This window comes from Rhinopithecus bieti, unplaced genomic scaffold, assembly GCF_001698545.2.
Source record: "Rhinopithecus bieti isolate Rb0 unplaced genomic scaffold, ASM169854v2 scaffold_4553, whole genome shotgun sequence".
NCBI lineage: Eukaryota > Metazoa > Chordata > Mammalia > Primates > Cercopithecidae > Rhinopithecus > Rhinopithecus bieti.
Window position 1 is genome coordinate 1491643 of NW_016804694.1, and position 13062 is coordinate 1504704.

General features: G+C 51.8%; 1 protein-coding gene across 6 annotated transcripts in view; it reads right to left on the bottom strand.

Annotated features, from left to right (window-relative positions):
• The window catches only part of CPNE5 (copine 5), a 98189-nt gene that overhangs the window by 12120 nt on the left and 73007 nt on the right, over positions 1 to 13062 (bottom strand). For 5 of the 6 annotated variants that reach the window (XM_017870110.1, XM_017870109.1, XM_017870112.1 and 2 more), the window contains 4 exons: positions 12596 to 12637; positions 10190 to 10265; positions 3296 to 3349; positions 69 to 130 (listed from right to left, as the gene is read on the bottom strand). In XM_017870110.1, coding sequence (XP_017725599.1) covers positions 69 to 130; positions 3296 to 3349; positions 10190 to 10265; positions 12596 to 12637 — 234 coding nt within the window. Of the gene's footprint in view, positions 1 to 68; positions 131 to 3295; positions 3350 to 4554; positions 4671 to 10189; positions 10266 to 12595; positions 12638 to 13062 lie in introns of those variants that run through there. The other variant, XM_017870114.1, reaches the window with a different exon arrangement.

Below are 13062 nucleotides of genomic sequence, written 5' to 3' on the forward strand. Positions count from 1 at the left end.
GTCCTGTCGGTGTGTGGGGCCCTTTCCCTCTCCCCAAGGCCCATGAAATTGGCTGTATCTCTTCTCACCCTCCTTTGATGTAGTCAAGGAAGGTGCACTCTGACTCCACAGCAAAAGAAAGCAGGGTGACCTTGAAAACAAAAGGGAGCTTAGTCAGTGGGGAGCCTGGGGTCAGGGGAGATGGGTTACGATTCAAGAGCTGACATTGACAAAACACTCGGCATGTGCCAGTTTTGCATGCATGATTGCACGCACTGCCCACACCACCCCATGAAGTACTATTATTATCCCCACTTTATAGCCAAGGAAACTGAAACTCAAAGAGGTGACGCAATGTGCCCAAGGACACTGCCAGGGCAGAGAGGAGATCTGAAACCAGGGTGTGTCTGACTTCAGAGCCTGCACTCTTGACCTGGATGGAAGGGTCCCATCTGTGTCAGTGGAGCTGGAGTCCAAGCCAAGGGCATTAGTTTCCTCTAAGTGGGCACTGGCTCTCCAGCCCTAGGGGCCTGAGGTGGGGTGTGGAGGACAAGGGGGCCCTCCTGACATAGGCCTAACAAACTGCCAGTGCTGACCAGCTTCAGGCTTCCATGTGCCTAGAGCTATTAGTCCTGAAATGTGCCTCCTTGGACTGTGCTTATCTTAAATCTTACCAGTCCCATCTCATCCCTCTGAGACCCAAGACCCTCACTCATAAGCAGCCCATCCTTTCCCCAGAGGTAACTGACCACCCCAGGCCCCCTCCCCCAAGCAGAGGCCTTTTAACCTATGCCCTGGCAAAGTTAGCTTTGGCTTTGCCAAGACAGGCAGCTACCTGGCAGCTCAGTATCATAACAATTTAGAATCAAGGAGACAAATGAAAGCCTGGCATCCTAGGTCAATTAAATGAGGCAAGATTAGGGCAGAGGATGTTTCACCTGTGTAAGAGAACGAACTCCTATCTGGTAGTTTGAGAGTCCCCTATTTATGAAGATTCAGCCATTTTTACAGGTTCACTGGGAGGGCCAGGTGAGAGCACCACCCTTACTTGGCAGTAAGCCCCCTACCTACTGTGGTTAAGGTGTTAGGCACCTGGATGAACCACAGGCCTCCTTCCAAGTGTGGCAGCTCAGACTCACTAGGAGTGGACCATGGCAGTGGCTTCAACCCTGACTGATGACCATGAGGTGCCCTGGGGAGCTCTTCGATCATCCCGCAGCCCAGACCCATTATAGCAGTTTCTGGAGCTGCATGAACGTTTCAGAGATCTTTTTATTTTTAGCTCTTCACGTAAGTCTAATCTGCACGGAATGACCACTCCCTATTCCAACCCCCAGGACGAAGCAATGCCCTAACAGCCCTAACCATGCGGGTTCACCCAGGGGCTCTCAGGGTGAAAGCAGACTTTCCCCTCCTCAAAGTGTAGTGTCCCTAGACCAGCAGCATCAGCATCACCTCGATGCCTGGTAGAAATGCAGAAATGCAGATTCTTGGCATTTTCACAAGATCCCCGGGGGATTCTGTGCACCGTAAGTAAGGGATGAAAGGCCCACTAAACGCAGATTCCTGGGCCTCCTAAAGTGGAATCCCAGGGAACAGGCCTGGGTGTCTGTATTTCAACAAGCTTTCTGCATCCTGGGTGATTTTTCCTGGTGAAGACAGGGAAATGCTGGAGTAAAGGAAAGTCAAGAGACCTGGGCCTAGTCAAGAGACAAGGACCCGCTCTGTCTCCAACTCACTGTGTGTCCTGGGACAAATCATATGCCCTCCCCAGGCCACAGTTTCTTTATCTCTAAAGTAAGAAGGCTGGACGAGAGCAGTGGTTTTTGAACCTTTTTATTCCCAGCTGGGGAATGCTGGGGGTGCTGTCTTTCCTAGGGGAATTTGGGAAGCTGTGGGAGAGTTTTAGGGGTTCTCATAATGACTAGGACTCTACTGGTAGCTATGGGCAGCGGCCAGGGGTGCTAAACATCCTGTGAGATGAAGAATTTTCCTGCCCAAACGCTGACAGCATCCCCACTAAGAAACACTGCAGCCTGGGACAAAGGAAATATGATTCCAAGCCCCAGTCTGTGAAGCAGTTACAATCAAAGAAATGGTGTTCAGTCCCCTTTGAATGAGCAGAGTAATTTTACAGTTCACAAGCCTGCATCTCCCATGTGTCTGTCACAGCTGCCCTGTGCAGTGGCAAGGTGGGGATAATTTATTAGTCCCACTTTACAGACAGAGAAAATGAGGTTCCTCAGAGGAACCCCAGAGCTCCCGAAGATACAGGTCTGGAGATACCTGTATCTCCAGATAGGTCTGGAGATACAGTCTGCCTGACTCAAATGACCAGGCTTGGTTGCACTAGCCATGGGCCTCTAGAGTGAGGAAGGAACACAGAGAGGATGAACTTGGGTGTGTTTGCACTGCAGACAGTGGCTTGTTCTAGAAATGCACTGTGAGCTCCACTTCAGGGCCTTTGCACGTGCTGTTCTCTACAGCAGGAATGCTGGAATTCCCTTTTCCCAGTATCCTCAATACTTCCTCCATTGCCTGTCCCTTTACCCTTTATACTTTTTCCATAGCACTCATAATCAACTGACACACAGGCGTGTGTGTGTGTGTGTTTGTTCTGTCTCCCCCCACTAGAATATAAGCACCAGGGATTTGGGTCTGTCTTGTTTCCAGCTGTATCCGATGCGCCTAGAACAGTGCCTGGTACACAGTAGTACTCTGTAAATATTTGTTGAATAAACATACGAATGTCCTGAAGACCAGCCCCCAGAAGCCACTAGGCTGGCGTGTCATCCCAGGAAGGTCACAGTTAAGCAGGGGCAGCGCCTGTAGCAGCTGCCAGCTCTGGAGTGAGATGTCATGTTGACTCCTGTCTCTACCACTTTCTAGCTGTGTGACCTTGGCTGAGTCACTTTCCTGCTTGCAGCCTTGGTTTCCTCTTTCATGACTAGGGGATGATAATATCTGCCTCTCAGGTCAACAACCTGTGAAAAGCACCGACATGGGGAATTTCCCAAGGTAGGGGCCCAATAAATACGACTTCTCTTCCTCTTCCTTCCTGCAGGAAGTCCCGTGGGTGTCTCTGCAATTCCTCATGGTAGATACAGCCAGCGCCTGTTGTATGGTCTGCAAGTCAACTCCCTCCCCCGGCTGTTGCTCCATCTGCCCCACCCCTCCCCACCCCATCTCTCTTCCACGTCTGATTCCCACACTCTGCCTGTGCACACACACAGACGCACGGGCCTCCCTGATACCAGACCTAGCTTGGGGCTCAGAATGTCTACACCCGGCTGCAGAGAGGGGTGTGGCTACTCACTGTGCCAGAATTCACGTATTTCTTTTTCTTCATTTTCTTTTTCGGGTTTACCACCTGCAGGAAAAACCAGTTACCAGGTAAGGCTTGCTTCCAGGCAGTCAGAGTGGGTCTTAAGGGCTTCCACCCACCCCTGGGTGTGGTCCAAGCCCAGCCCCATTAGAGTGTGGGGTGTGAAGACCATGGGGGCCAGGGGAGTCGGGTTTAAGGAGGTTTTGTGGGAGACTGGTATTGAGTCTGGATTACACAACTGGGCTCTCCGATCAGACCCAGGGTCCCACGATCAACCATGAATATTTATTTAACCTTCTCTCCAACTGCTCCCTGGAACACACCCTCCACTCAGTACAGCCAAAGAAGTCTTGATGTTGCAAAGCGGCCCTGTCTGTATCTGTCCCTTGTGTTGTTTGAGGCTGCTCCCCTCACCCAAAATGCAACCCCTTCCTCTCTCAACCAATTCCAATCTCCCCTGTTTCTCCTTTGGGACCCAGCCCAAGGGCTGCCCAGGACCTCTGAGGCTCCCCTCTCCATCACCATCCCTCTTACTTGGCAGCAAGAACCTCTTTAGCTATTCTTTGAGTGTAAGCTTTAACTTCCAAACCAGACCTGTGTCAGACAAATCATGGGGCTAGGCTCAGAGTAGGTGCTCAGAGAAGGCTTGTTGGTGGCTAACTCACCGGTCTCAACCAGGGGTGATTTTACCCCCAGGAACATTTGGTAACATCTGGAGACAGTTTTGGTTTTCACAACTGAGGGAGTGAGTAGAGGCCAGGGATGCTGGTAAACATCCTACAGTATACAAGACAGCCTCACCGGGCACGGTGGCTCAAGCCTATAATCCCAGCCCTTTGGGAGGCCGAGAGGGGCGGATCACAAGGTCAGGAGATCAAGACCATCCTGGCTAACATGGTGAAACCCCGTCTCTACTAAAAAATACAAAAAACTAGCGGGCGACGTGGCGGGCGCCTGTAGTCCCAGCTACTCAGGAGGCTGAGGCAGGAGAATGGCGTAAACCCGGGAGGCGGAGCTTGCAGTGAGCTGAGATCCGGCCACTGCACTCCAGCCTGGGCCACAGAGCAAGACTCCGTCTCAAAAAAAAAAAAAAAAAAAGACAGCCTGCGGACCCCACCAGACTTCCGCACTTACTGTATTTGTATTCTCATTTGACCCTCACCAGTTTTCTTTGTTTTGTTTTTAATAAAGGAAGTCTAAGGCACAACTTTTCCTTAATGTCCCATCAAACAAATCCAGGCAATTCACACCTCCTGTGCTGCCTGTTGGTTTCTGGTGAACTCATTTCCCCTTTCCCTGTCTTTGTTGCCACAGAGGCCGTCAGCTGATCTTTACCATGGTCTCTTCTGTCTGGATGAGTATTGCTATCTACTTCCAGAAAAAAGGAAACTAAAGCTCAGAGACACCAAGTGATTTGCCTAAGGTCACACAGCCATCTGGGTAGTGACAGGATTAGAAACCAGGTTTCCTGCCCCCAGGCTAGTGGTACATACATTGGTGCCACCTTGATAACAGATACAAACAGATCTCTTTGACATATATTTATGGGATAGGTGAAAACATGTTTCTTCTCCCTTGGAATCATCACCTCTGTTGGAGAGAGAAGATATATCCTCAGGGCAAAAAGTGACAAGGGCCACGGAAAAAGGGGGATCACAGAAGTGTCAGGGGAGTTGGAGGAAGGAAAGACCACTCTAGGTGGGAGTGTCAGCAAAGGCTCCCTGGAGCAGACAGTTTCGAAGGCAGACTTAGAGGGACAGGAAGGCTGTGGGCATGGAGAGATGGATGTCAGAGGAGGTTCTGTGGGAGAGATGCATAGAACCCAGGCCCAGTTTGATGGCAGAACCACAGGGTATAAGAGTAAGTTGGGCTGGTTGGAGGAGAGCCTAGAATGCCCAGTGAAAAATGTCTGAAGGGCATTGCAGGGAACTCTGATGACCTCCAAGCTGGTAGAAGACAAAATCAGAGCAGGCTCTAGGACACTGGGGCCTGGTGGAGGTGAGTGTGAGGGGAGGAGGAAGCACATCCAGGAAATACTTGCCTGGTTCTGCCACCTAATAATAGCTGTGTGACCGTAGGCAGGTTACTTAAACTCAATGTGCCTCAGTCTCCTCATCTGTAAAATGGGAATAAGAAGTACCTGCCTCCTGGAAAGGTATGAGGTTTAAGTGGGCCATTGCAAGCAAAGTGCCTAGAACAGAGTTTGGAATGTAGTAAGTATTATCTATAAGTGTCTGTTGCTTTTTTCTTAGACAGGGTCTTGCTCTATGGCCCAGGCTGGAGTGCAGTGGTGGGATCATAGCTCACTGCAGCCTCGACCTCCTGGGCTCAAGCAATCCTCCCAGGTAGCTGGGACCACAGGCACATGACACCATGCCTGGCCATTTTTTTTTTTTTTTTTTTTTTTTTTTGGTAGAGATAAGATCTCACTACGTAACCCAGGCTATTCTCAAACTCTTGGGCTCAAGCAATCCTCCTGCCTCAGCCTCCCAGAGTGCTGGGATTACAGGTGTGAGCCACTGCACCCAGTCTCAGTTGCTATTTTTTAAAATTATTACTACTACTATTACTGCCACCACTAGTCCCTACGAGAGGTAATGAGGACTTGGGGGTATTGGGACAGGTGATGAGCTATGGTGGGAACAGCACTGTCAAGAAGTGACCACGCCTCTTGGGCCCTGAGAGTGGCTATAGAGGTTCAAGAGAGGGAGGGATTGGGGTGACTAGGTAGACATGGAAGCAGCTGGATTTGGGGCACAGGTGGGAAGTTCACGTGGGAGGGCAGGCAAGCTGTGCAGGTAGAAGCTGAGAGCCTGGGCGAGATGGTGAGACAGCCTGGGAGAGAAGACCAGAGCACCCTCTTTAGCACTGGAGGATGCCCCCTCCATGGGCTACCCAGAGGGTGAGGTGCTCACAGACACTTTCATGGGAAAACAGCTTAAGTAGGCAAGCTGTTAAGATGAGGGCAAAATGGCAGCCCCAGTGCTGCACTGTGCCTCAGTTTCCCGATCTCTCCCTTGAGGGTGTTGAACTATCAGAATGGAGAGCATCTCAAACTTTTGCTCCAACATAGCCCTCCCAGCTGGGGAGAACAAACCTGGAGTCCTGAGAGTAACCAAAGATTTGGCCACAAGCACATTTCTTCTAAGCTTTCTATGTTATCTTTAAATTAGCCTGTATTCCACATTTCCACTCTCTAGTATAACTGCTTTAATGTTAAAGCAATGCTCATTCTCAGATCCCTGTTTACCCTGAGGTTTCATGCCCCCAGCCTCAGCCTCTCCAGTCCTGCCATGGTGAATCCCATGCAGGGGGGCCAGCGCCACCTAGGGACCAGCCCAGGAGCCGCCCCTCCACTAAGTCGCCTCTTTTCTCTCTTCTTGGTGGTCAGGCCGGTCTGAATCAGGTCTGGAATCCGACCTCCTATGCACATTAGGTGGGGTGGGGTGGTGGGCACTGAAGGGCTCCTAGGAGCCAGGAGAGCAGCAGTGAGTGCAACACAACCCTCACCCTGAGGACTTCATGGTCTTTGAGGGAGTGGGTAGTGTCACAAACAGAAAATAGCCAGAGGGGATCCCAGGAGTATGGACAAGTGTCCACTCCAGGCTCTGGGGTGCAGCAGGTGTGCAGGTGGACACAACTTCCTGGAGGAGGAACACCCACAGGGAGGCTCCATGGACCAACAGTTCCTACCCAGGAGAAGACAGGAGGTGGAGGCACCATGTGAATCAAGCCCTGTAGACTGAGACAGTACGGCGGTTCAGAGAGCCTCAGATGGCAGGACAGGGCTGATTGTGGGAATGGGCAGAGGGAAGGGGCAGGGGCCACTCCTAGGGGCCTCCAAAGGCATGCGATGTGTGTTTCTATTTACATGCACAGCCAGGCGTGGTGGCTCACACCTGAAATCCCAGCACTTTGCGAGGCCAAGGCGGGTGGATCACCTGAGCTCAGGAATCAGAGGCCAGCCTGGGTAACATGGCAAAAACCAGTCTCTACCAAAAATACACACACACACACAAAATCGCCAGGGTGGTGGTGTGTGCCTGTGGTCCCAGCTACTTGGGAGACTGAGGTGGGAGGATAACTAGAGCCTGAAGGCGGAGGCAGAGGTTGCAGTAAGCCGAGATTGTGCCACTGCACTCCAGCCTCGGTGAGAGTGAGACTCCGTCTCAAAAAAAAAAAAAAAAAAAAAAAAAAAAAAAAAAAAAAACCAAACCAAAACAAAATGAAAAGCATGCATTCACAGATTGTGGGTGGCTGGCTGGGGAAACGGCATCCTGAACGAAGGAGCTTGGACTTCACCCTGTAGGTCAGTGGATCTCAGCCGTTGTGGAAGCATCTTTCAGGATCTCCTCCCACCTCCCGTGTGCGAACCAGGCTAAGGTGGTGGGTGGAATGCCCTGGACAGGTTTTAAGCAGGGGAGTGATGTGGTCAGATCACTATTTTGGTGGAGTACTCTGGTTACCATGTAGAGGACAGAAGGAAGAAAGCAGGTTGTGAGGAGGCTGTGGCAAAGCCCCACACGGGGGAGATAATGAGGTTGGTGGTGGTGGCCTGAGATGAAGGGAACCACGTCAGAAAACATTGGTGGTAGAAGGGCAGTGTTTGGTCGTGGACTGGATATGGAGTGAGGGATGGGGATGTTAAGTATGACTCACCAGGTGCCCTGAGCCCCCATGATGGGAATATTTGAGATGAAGCTGGCTGGCCAGGAGGAGGGGAGTGCTGTGGGAGGTTTAGCCAATGCATTCAGTTTTGGAAGGCTGAGCCCTAGGAGGGGCCAGCAGACAGCTGGACATAGGAGCCTGACACCAGGGCAATGCCAGGGCCCGAGGCATGGGTCTGTATTGGCTGAAGCCTCTTTCCTCTTCAGGCAGTTCTGATTCTAGCAAAGCCTTCCTGCCCCAAACCGGCCTCCCTGCGGGACTGCCAGAGCTGAGCTCGTTTTTCAGCTGATGGCCTTCCAAAGTGTGAAGACAGTGCTTCCGCCTCCCAGTGTGGTACTTTCTCTTGTTGATTACAAAGAAGCAGGGATCAACAACTGAGAAAACAAGTCAATCGAATGCTTTCTGCTCTTGGCCTGAGAGAAACGGCTCCTTCCCCACCTGTCAAGCACCTTTACAAGCCAAGCTCCGAGAGATCTGACCCCTTCCCTTCACCTCCCTAAAAGCTCCTCAAAGGAGGCCACAGAACGGTGGCATCTGCTTCTCTTTGCCTGGGGTGGGGCGGGAGAGCAGGGACAAAGACAGCTTCTCTCTTTGCAGATGCAGAAAACAAAGCAATGTACTGTATTAGAGCCCTTTCAAAGAAATTCATCCACACTCCATCTTTACAATAGCCATGTTCAATCTCCTTCAGCATGTGAATGTATAACAGGCACCTACCATGTGCCCAGCAGTGCCCTGGCCAGTGAGAGGAGGCAACAGAAAGGTCTGTCACCTCACTGGCCCTTGGAAAGTCTACTTGGAACACAAGACCTGCCCACTCAGAACCGACATACAGGGCAAAGGAGTAGGGGTAGCATGGGATTTGGATTCAGTGATAGAACTCAAGGCCAGCTCTTCAACTTCGCTGGCTGAGTGGCTGCTAGCGTGAGGACAGTGCCAGGATGGTAGGATGGTTGTAAAGTGTGAGTCTCTGGGTGCACAGTGCTCAGCAGATGATGACAGAAGACAGTGCTGACCTCTGGGTCAGGCGTTGTTCCATTAACTTATTTAATTCTCAGTTTGCATGGCACAGAGTGGTTCAGGGACTTAGCCAAGGTCACAGAGCTAGTAAGTGGTAGAGTCAGGATATGAAGCCAAGCAGTTATTTGGGTTATAAGTATCTGCCATTAAGTGGTTTTGGCATGAACCATGACGTCTGTGGAAGCTCAGACAAGAAAGAAAGCACGGGGACAAGAGTGGCTGGGAAGACCTCTCAGAAGAACAGGACGGGAGCTAGATTTGGAAGGTGGGGATGGAATTGCAAGAGGGAGAGCACACGGTGGAATGCGGTGGCTCAGGCCTGTAATCCCAGCACTTTGGGAGGCCAAGGCAGGAGGATTGCTTGAGCCCAGGAGCTCAAGACCAGCCTGGGCAACATAGTGAGATCCTGTCTCTACGAGAAATTTAAAAAATTAGCCGGGCATGGTGGTGCATGCTTGTGGTCCCAGCTGCTCGGGAGGCTGAGGTGGGAGGATCGCTTGAGCCTGGGAGATTGGGGCTGTAGTGAGCCAGGGCAACAGACTGAGACCCTGTCTCAAAAAAAAAAAAAAAAAAAGAGAGAGAACACACACACACACGCACACGCATGCACACACATGTGCACACACATACATGTGCGCGCGCACACACACGCAGATATTGTCCCTTGGGGGCAAATGCTACTGTTACACCTCCAGAGAGATCAGCTACCTTGTCCGAGGCTCTCCAGCTCTGGGGCTAGAACAAAGAAGGTATCCTGACCTCATTCTCTTGAAGTTTTCATACTGAAACAGGTAAGATACTCAGCAGGCCCTGAAACTGTTCTGATTGAAAGCACAAGGCCACCTTGAACTCAGGACCTCAGGTCTCAAGCCCAGAACCTTTGTACACTGGCCCCCACTGTGCTCCTATCTCTCTCGCTTGTGGGAAGCGCTCTTTATAGGGGCACTATAACTCAGTGATTTGGAATCAGCCAAGAGCGGGTCGTTTGTGTCTTGATTTTGCCACTTACTGAACAGTGGAACTTTGGGCAAGTTCTCACACTTCTCCAAGACTTGGTCTCCTTAACGGTAGAATGGGACAATAACGCCTATCTCTCAGGGAAACACAAAGCCCCCAGCCCACTGCATGGCTCACTATAGTCCTCAGTGACTGGGCCACTTAGCAGTGCAAACCCCGGATTTCGGGTGCCCACCTCACCTCATAGATGTTGAATTGGCTCTGCCCACGGGCCAGCTCCCGGTAACTGGTAGTGAACTCCCCAATGAAGTCATGGCTGCAAGGGAAGACAGCTGCTGAGACCAAGGCCAGGCTGGGCTCTGCCCCTGCCCAGCCCCAGCCTTGCACACATCCATATTTCTCTGGCTCCCAATTCTACCTGAGACTCCACTCCAGGGGCACATGCCAGCAGACAGGCTGGGTCCGTGGGAAGAGAGCCCAGTGTTGCCCTCAGAGGAAGATACCCAATTGTCACCCAGCAAAGAACAGGGCCCTGGAAGAACGGCACCCACTTCTACTTGGATCCTTGTTTGACCAAGGGTATTTGGGGGACAATTGGGGAAATTTGAATATAAAATGAATAGTGAATGGTATTTAAGAATATCGTGGCTGGGTGCGGTGGCTCACACCTATAATCCCAGCACTTTGGAAGGCCAAGGCAGGCGGATCACCTGAGGTCGGGAGTTCGAGACCAGCCTGGCCAATAAGGTGAAACCCCCATCTCTACTAAAAATACAAAAATTAGCTGGGCGTGGTGGTGGACACCTATAATCCCAGCTACTCCAGAGGCTGAGGCAGGAGAATCGCTTGAACCCAGTAGGTGGAGGTTGCTGTGAGCTGAGATCGTGCCACCACACTCCAACCTGGGCAACAGATGAAGCGAGACTCCATCTCCGAAAAGAAAGAATATTGTTCAATGTGTCAAGTATGATAATGGCATTTGTGAGTAAGTGGGACATTTTTTATTTTTTGGACATTTTCAATGAAGTATTTAAAGGTAAAATGCCATGATGTCTATAATTTAAGCTACATTAGCAAAACATAGATGAAGCAAATACAATAAAATTGAACAAATGTTAAATTCAGGTGATGGGCTTAAAGGTGTTCATTAAACCCTTCTCTAATAAGATTATTTTTAAAACACAATAAAGCGATGTCCAGCTGGGTGTCTAGAAGTGTTTTCTGCCGTGCCCACACCTCTGGAGTGCTTACATTAAGCACGGCCAAGACTTGTACACGGCAGAACTCCCACTGACCCCAGGGTTGGCTCCTTTAGCTTTCCCGGTTACTGCCAGAGGGCCGTGGCCAACGTGCTGGCCTGGGGCATCCAGCCGGAGACTCATGCCCAAGAGGTGTCTCTGGGGCCCTGCCCCTCCCCCATGAGCCTACACTGTATTGTGTCTACATATTTACAGCTCTCAGCGTTCTGACTATGAGCAACTTCATGGTGGGACCCAGTGGCATCTGGTGGCTGGCCCCAACTGCCACAGAAGAGGAGACTATTCCAGGCAAAGAAGTATGGGAACGCCAGGGTAAGACTAGGCAAATTGCAAGTGGAAACAAGAAGCTGACCGTGAGGTAGCTGAGAGGCAAGGAGGGGAGGGCATAGCGGCTCTGGAGTTTCTTGCAGGATGGTTGGCCTCAGTGGAAGGCGAGTTCCTTGGAAGGGGGTTTGGGTCTCACCTGGAGCTGTATTTGCATAGCACTTTACATAAGATGAGACAGACCCCCTGTCCATATCACAGACTTGGGAGGTACCAGAGGACACTGGGGGGACCTTGAAGTCCTCCTAAGTCACTCCTTGGCAGTGCCACAGAATGGAAATGGCACAAAAGTCAGGGTGACATATTTGGATTTGGCTCAACCGACAAGTAGAAGCTAGGGAGGCTTCTGGACTGAAACTTCGAGAGGCCTGCTCTTGTCCTCCTCTAAGGATTCCCAGCAGTACTGGCCTCCCAAAGACCCCGAGTGGGGAGCACCCTCCCAGCAGCCAGGCACAGCCCTACGCAGGCACTGTCTCATGGCCCATGAGTCCACTCACGCCTCCTAGCTCACCCTTCCCACAGCCCATTCCCTCAGTCCTGGCTCTCTGCGAACAGCTCCTCTGATGAGCTGAGGGCTGTACGGGTACAACTGGCCTCCCCGCCAGGTTGCAGGGAGTCTCTGAGGGCTGGGCTCATCTGTGTTTCGGTCGCCCCACAATGCTTAGCCCAAGGCCTCACACAGAAAATGTGTCCATGAATGCTTGAGGTTCACTAGTGCCCTAGAACATGCATTCTTCAGAAAGGCCTAAATTCTGCCACAGGTGGGGAGATTGCGGGTACTGGCAGGCCCCTGGGCAGCTATTTGGGGAAAAGAAGGCCTCTTATGCCCCTCACACCATATCCTGTAGGACAGAGGTCCTTTGGTGCCTCCCTGGAGCTGGATGGGGAGGAGCTACTGTGGCAGAGGACTCCTTACACACACACACAAACCCAGGCTCCCTCACCCCCAGAGCCGCTGCGGGTGGGAGCCTGGTCACAGCTCCCCATGGGAGGGCAGGGCCCAAACCCCTCCCCAGTGGCTGTCCCCATCCCCAACCACCTTCTCGACCTCCTGCCTGCTTACCTGCCGTCCCGATCCCAGTCGTATACCTCCACCTTGATGGTCCTGCAAAACAAAGGCCTTTGCTGGGATGGGCCCAACCCCACACCCACATGGCTGAGGATGGGGCCCTCTTCATGTTCCCAGACCAGATGGGGAGGCCAGGACTCCCTCTAGGCCCCAGGGCCCTGGGTGGGAAGGCAGCGGCCTGAGAGATAAAGATCTCCTTGAGGTCTTTTAGGAAAAGCCTTAGGAACAGGGCAGCCAGGGCTGCGTAGGGACCACCCAGAATTTCAAGCAGGATGTGGGAAAAACAGTTGCAGACTTCAGTTCACCCCACCTTGTTCTTGGCCACTGCAGAAGGGGCCTAAGCCCAGCATGGAGCCGCACTGTGGATTTACCAGGGGTGGAGGAGCTGGGAGAGTGGGAGTGTGATGCTCCCTGGATCTCAGGCTCTGGCAGGGTAGAGGGGAGGGGAACAAGACTGCTTG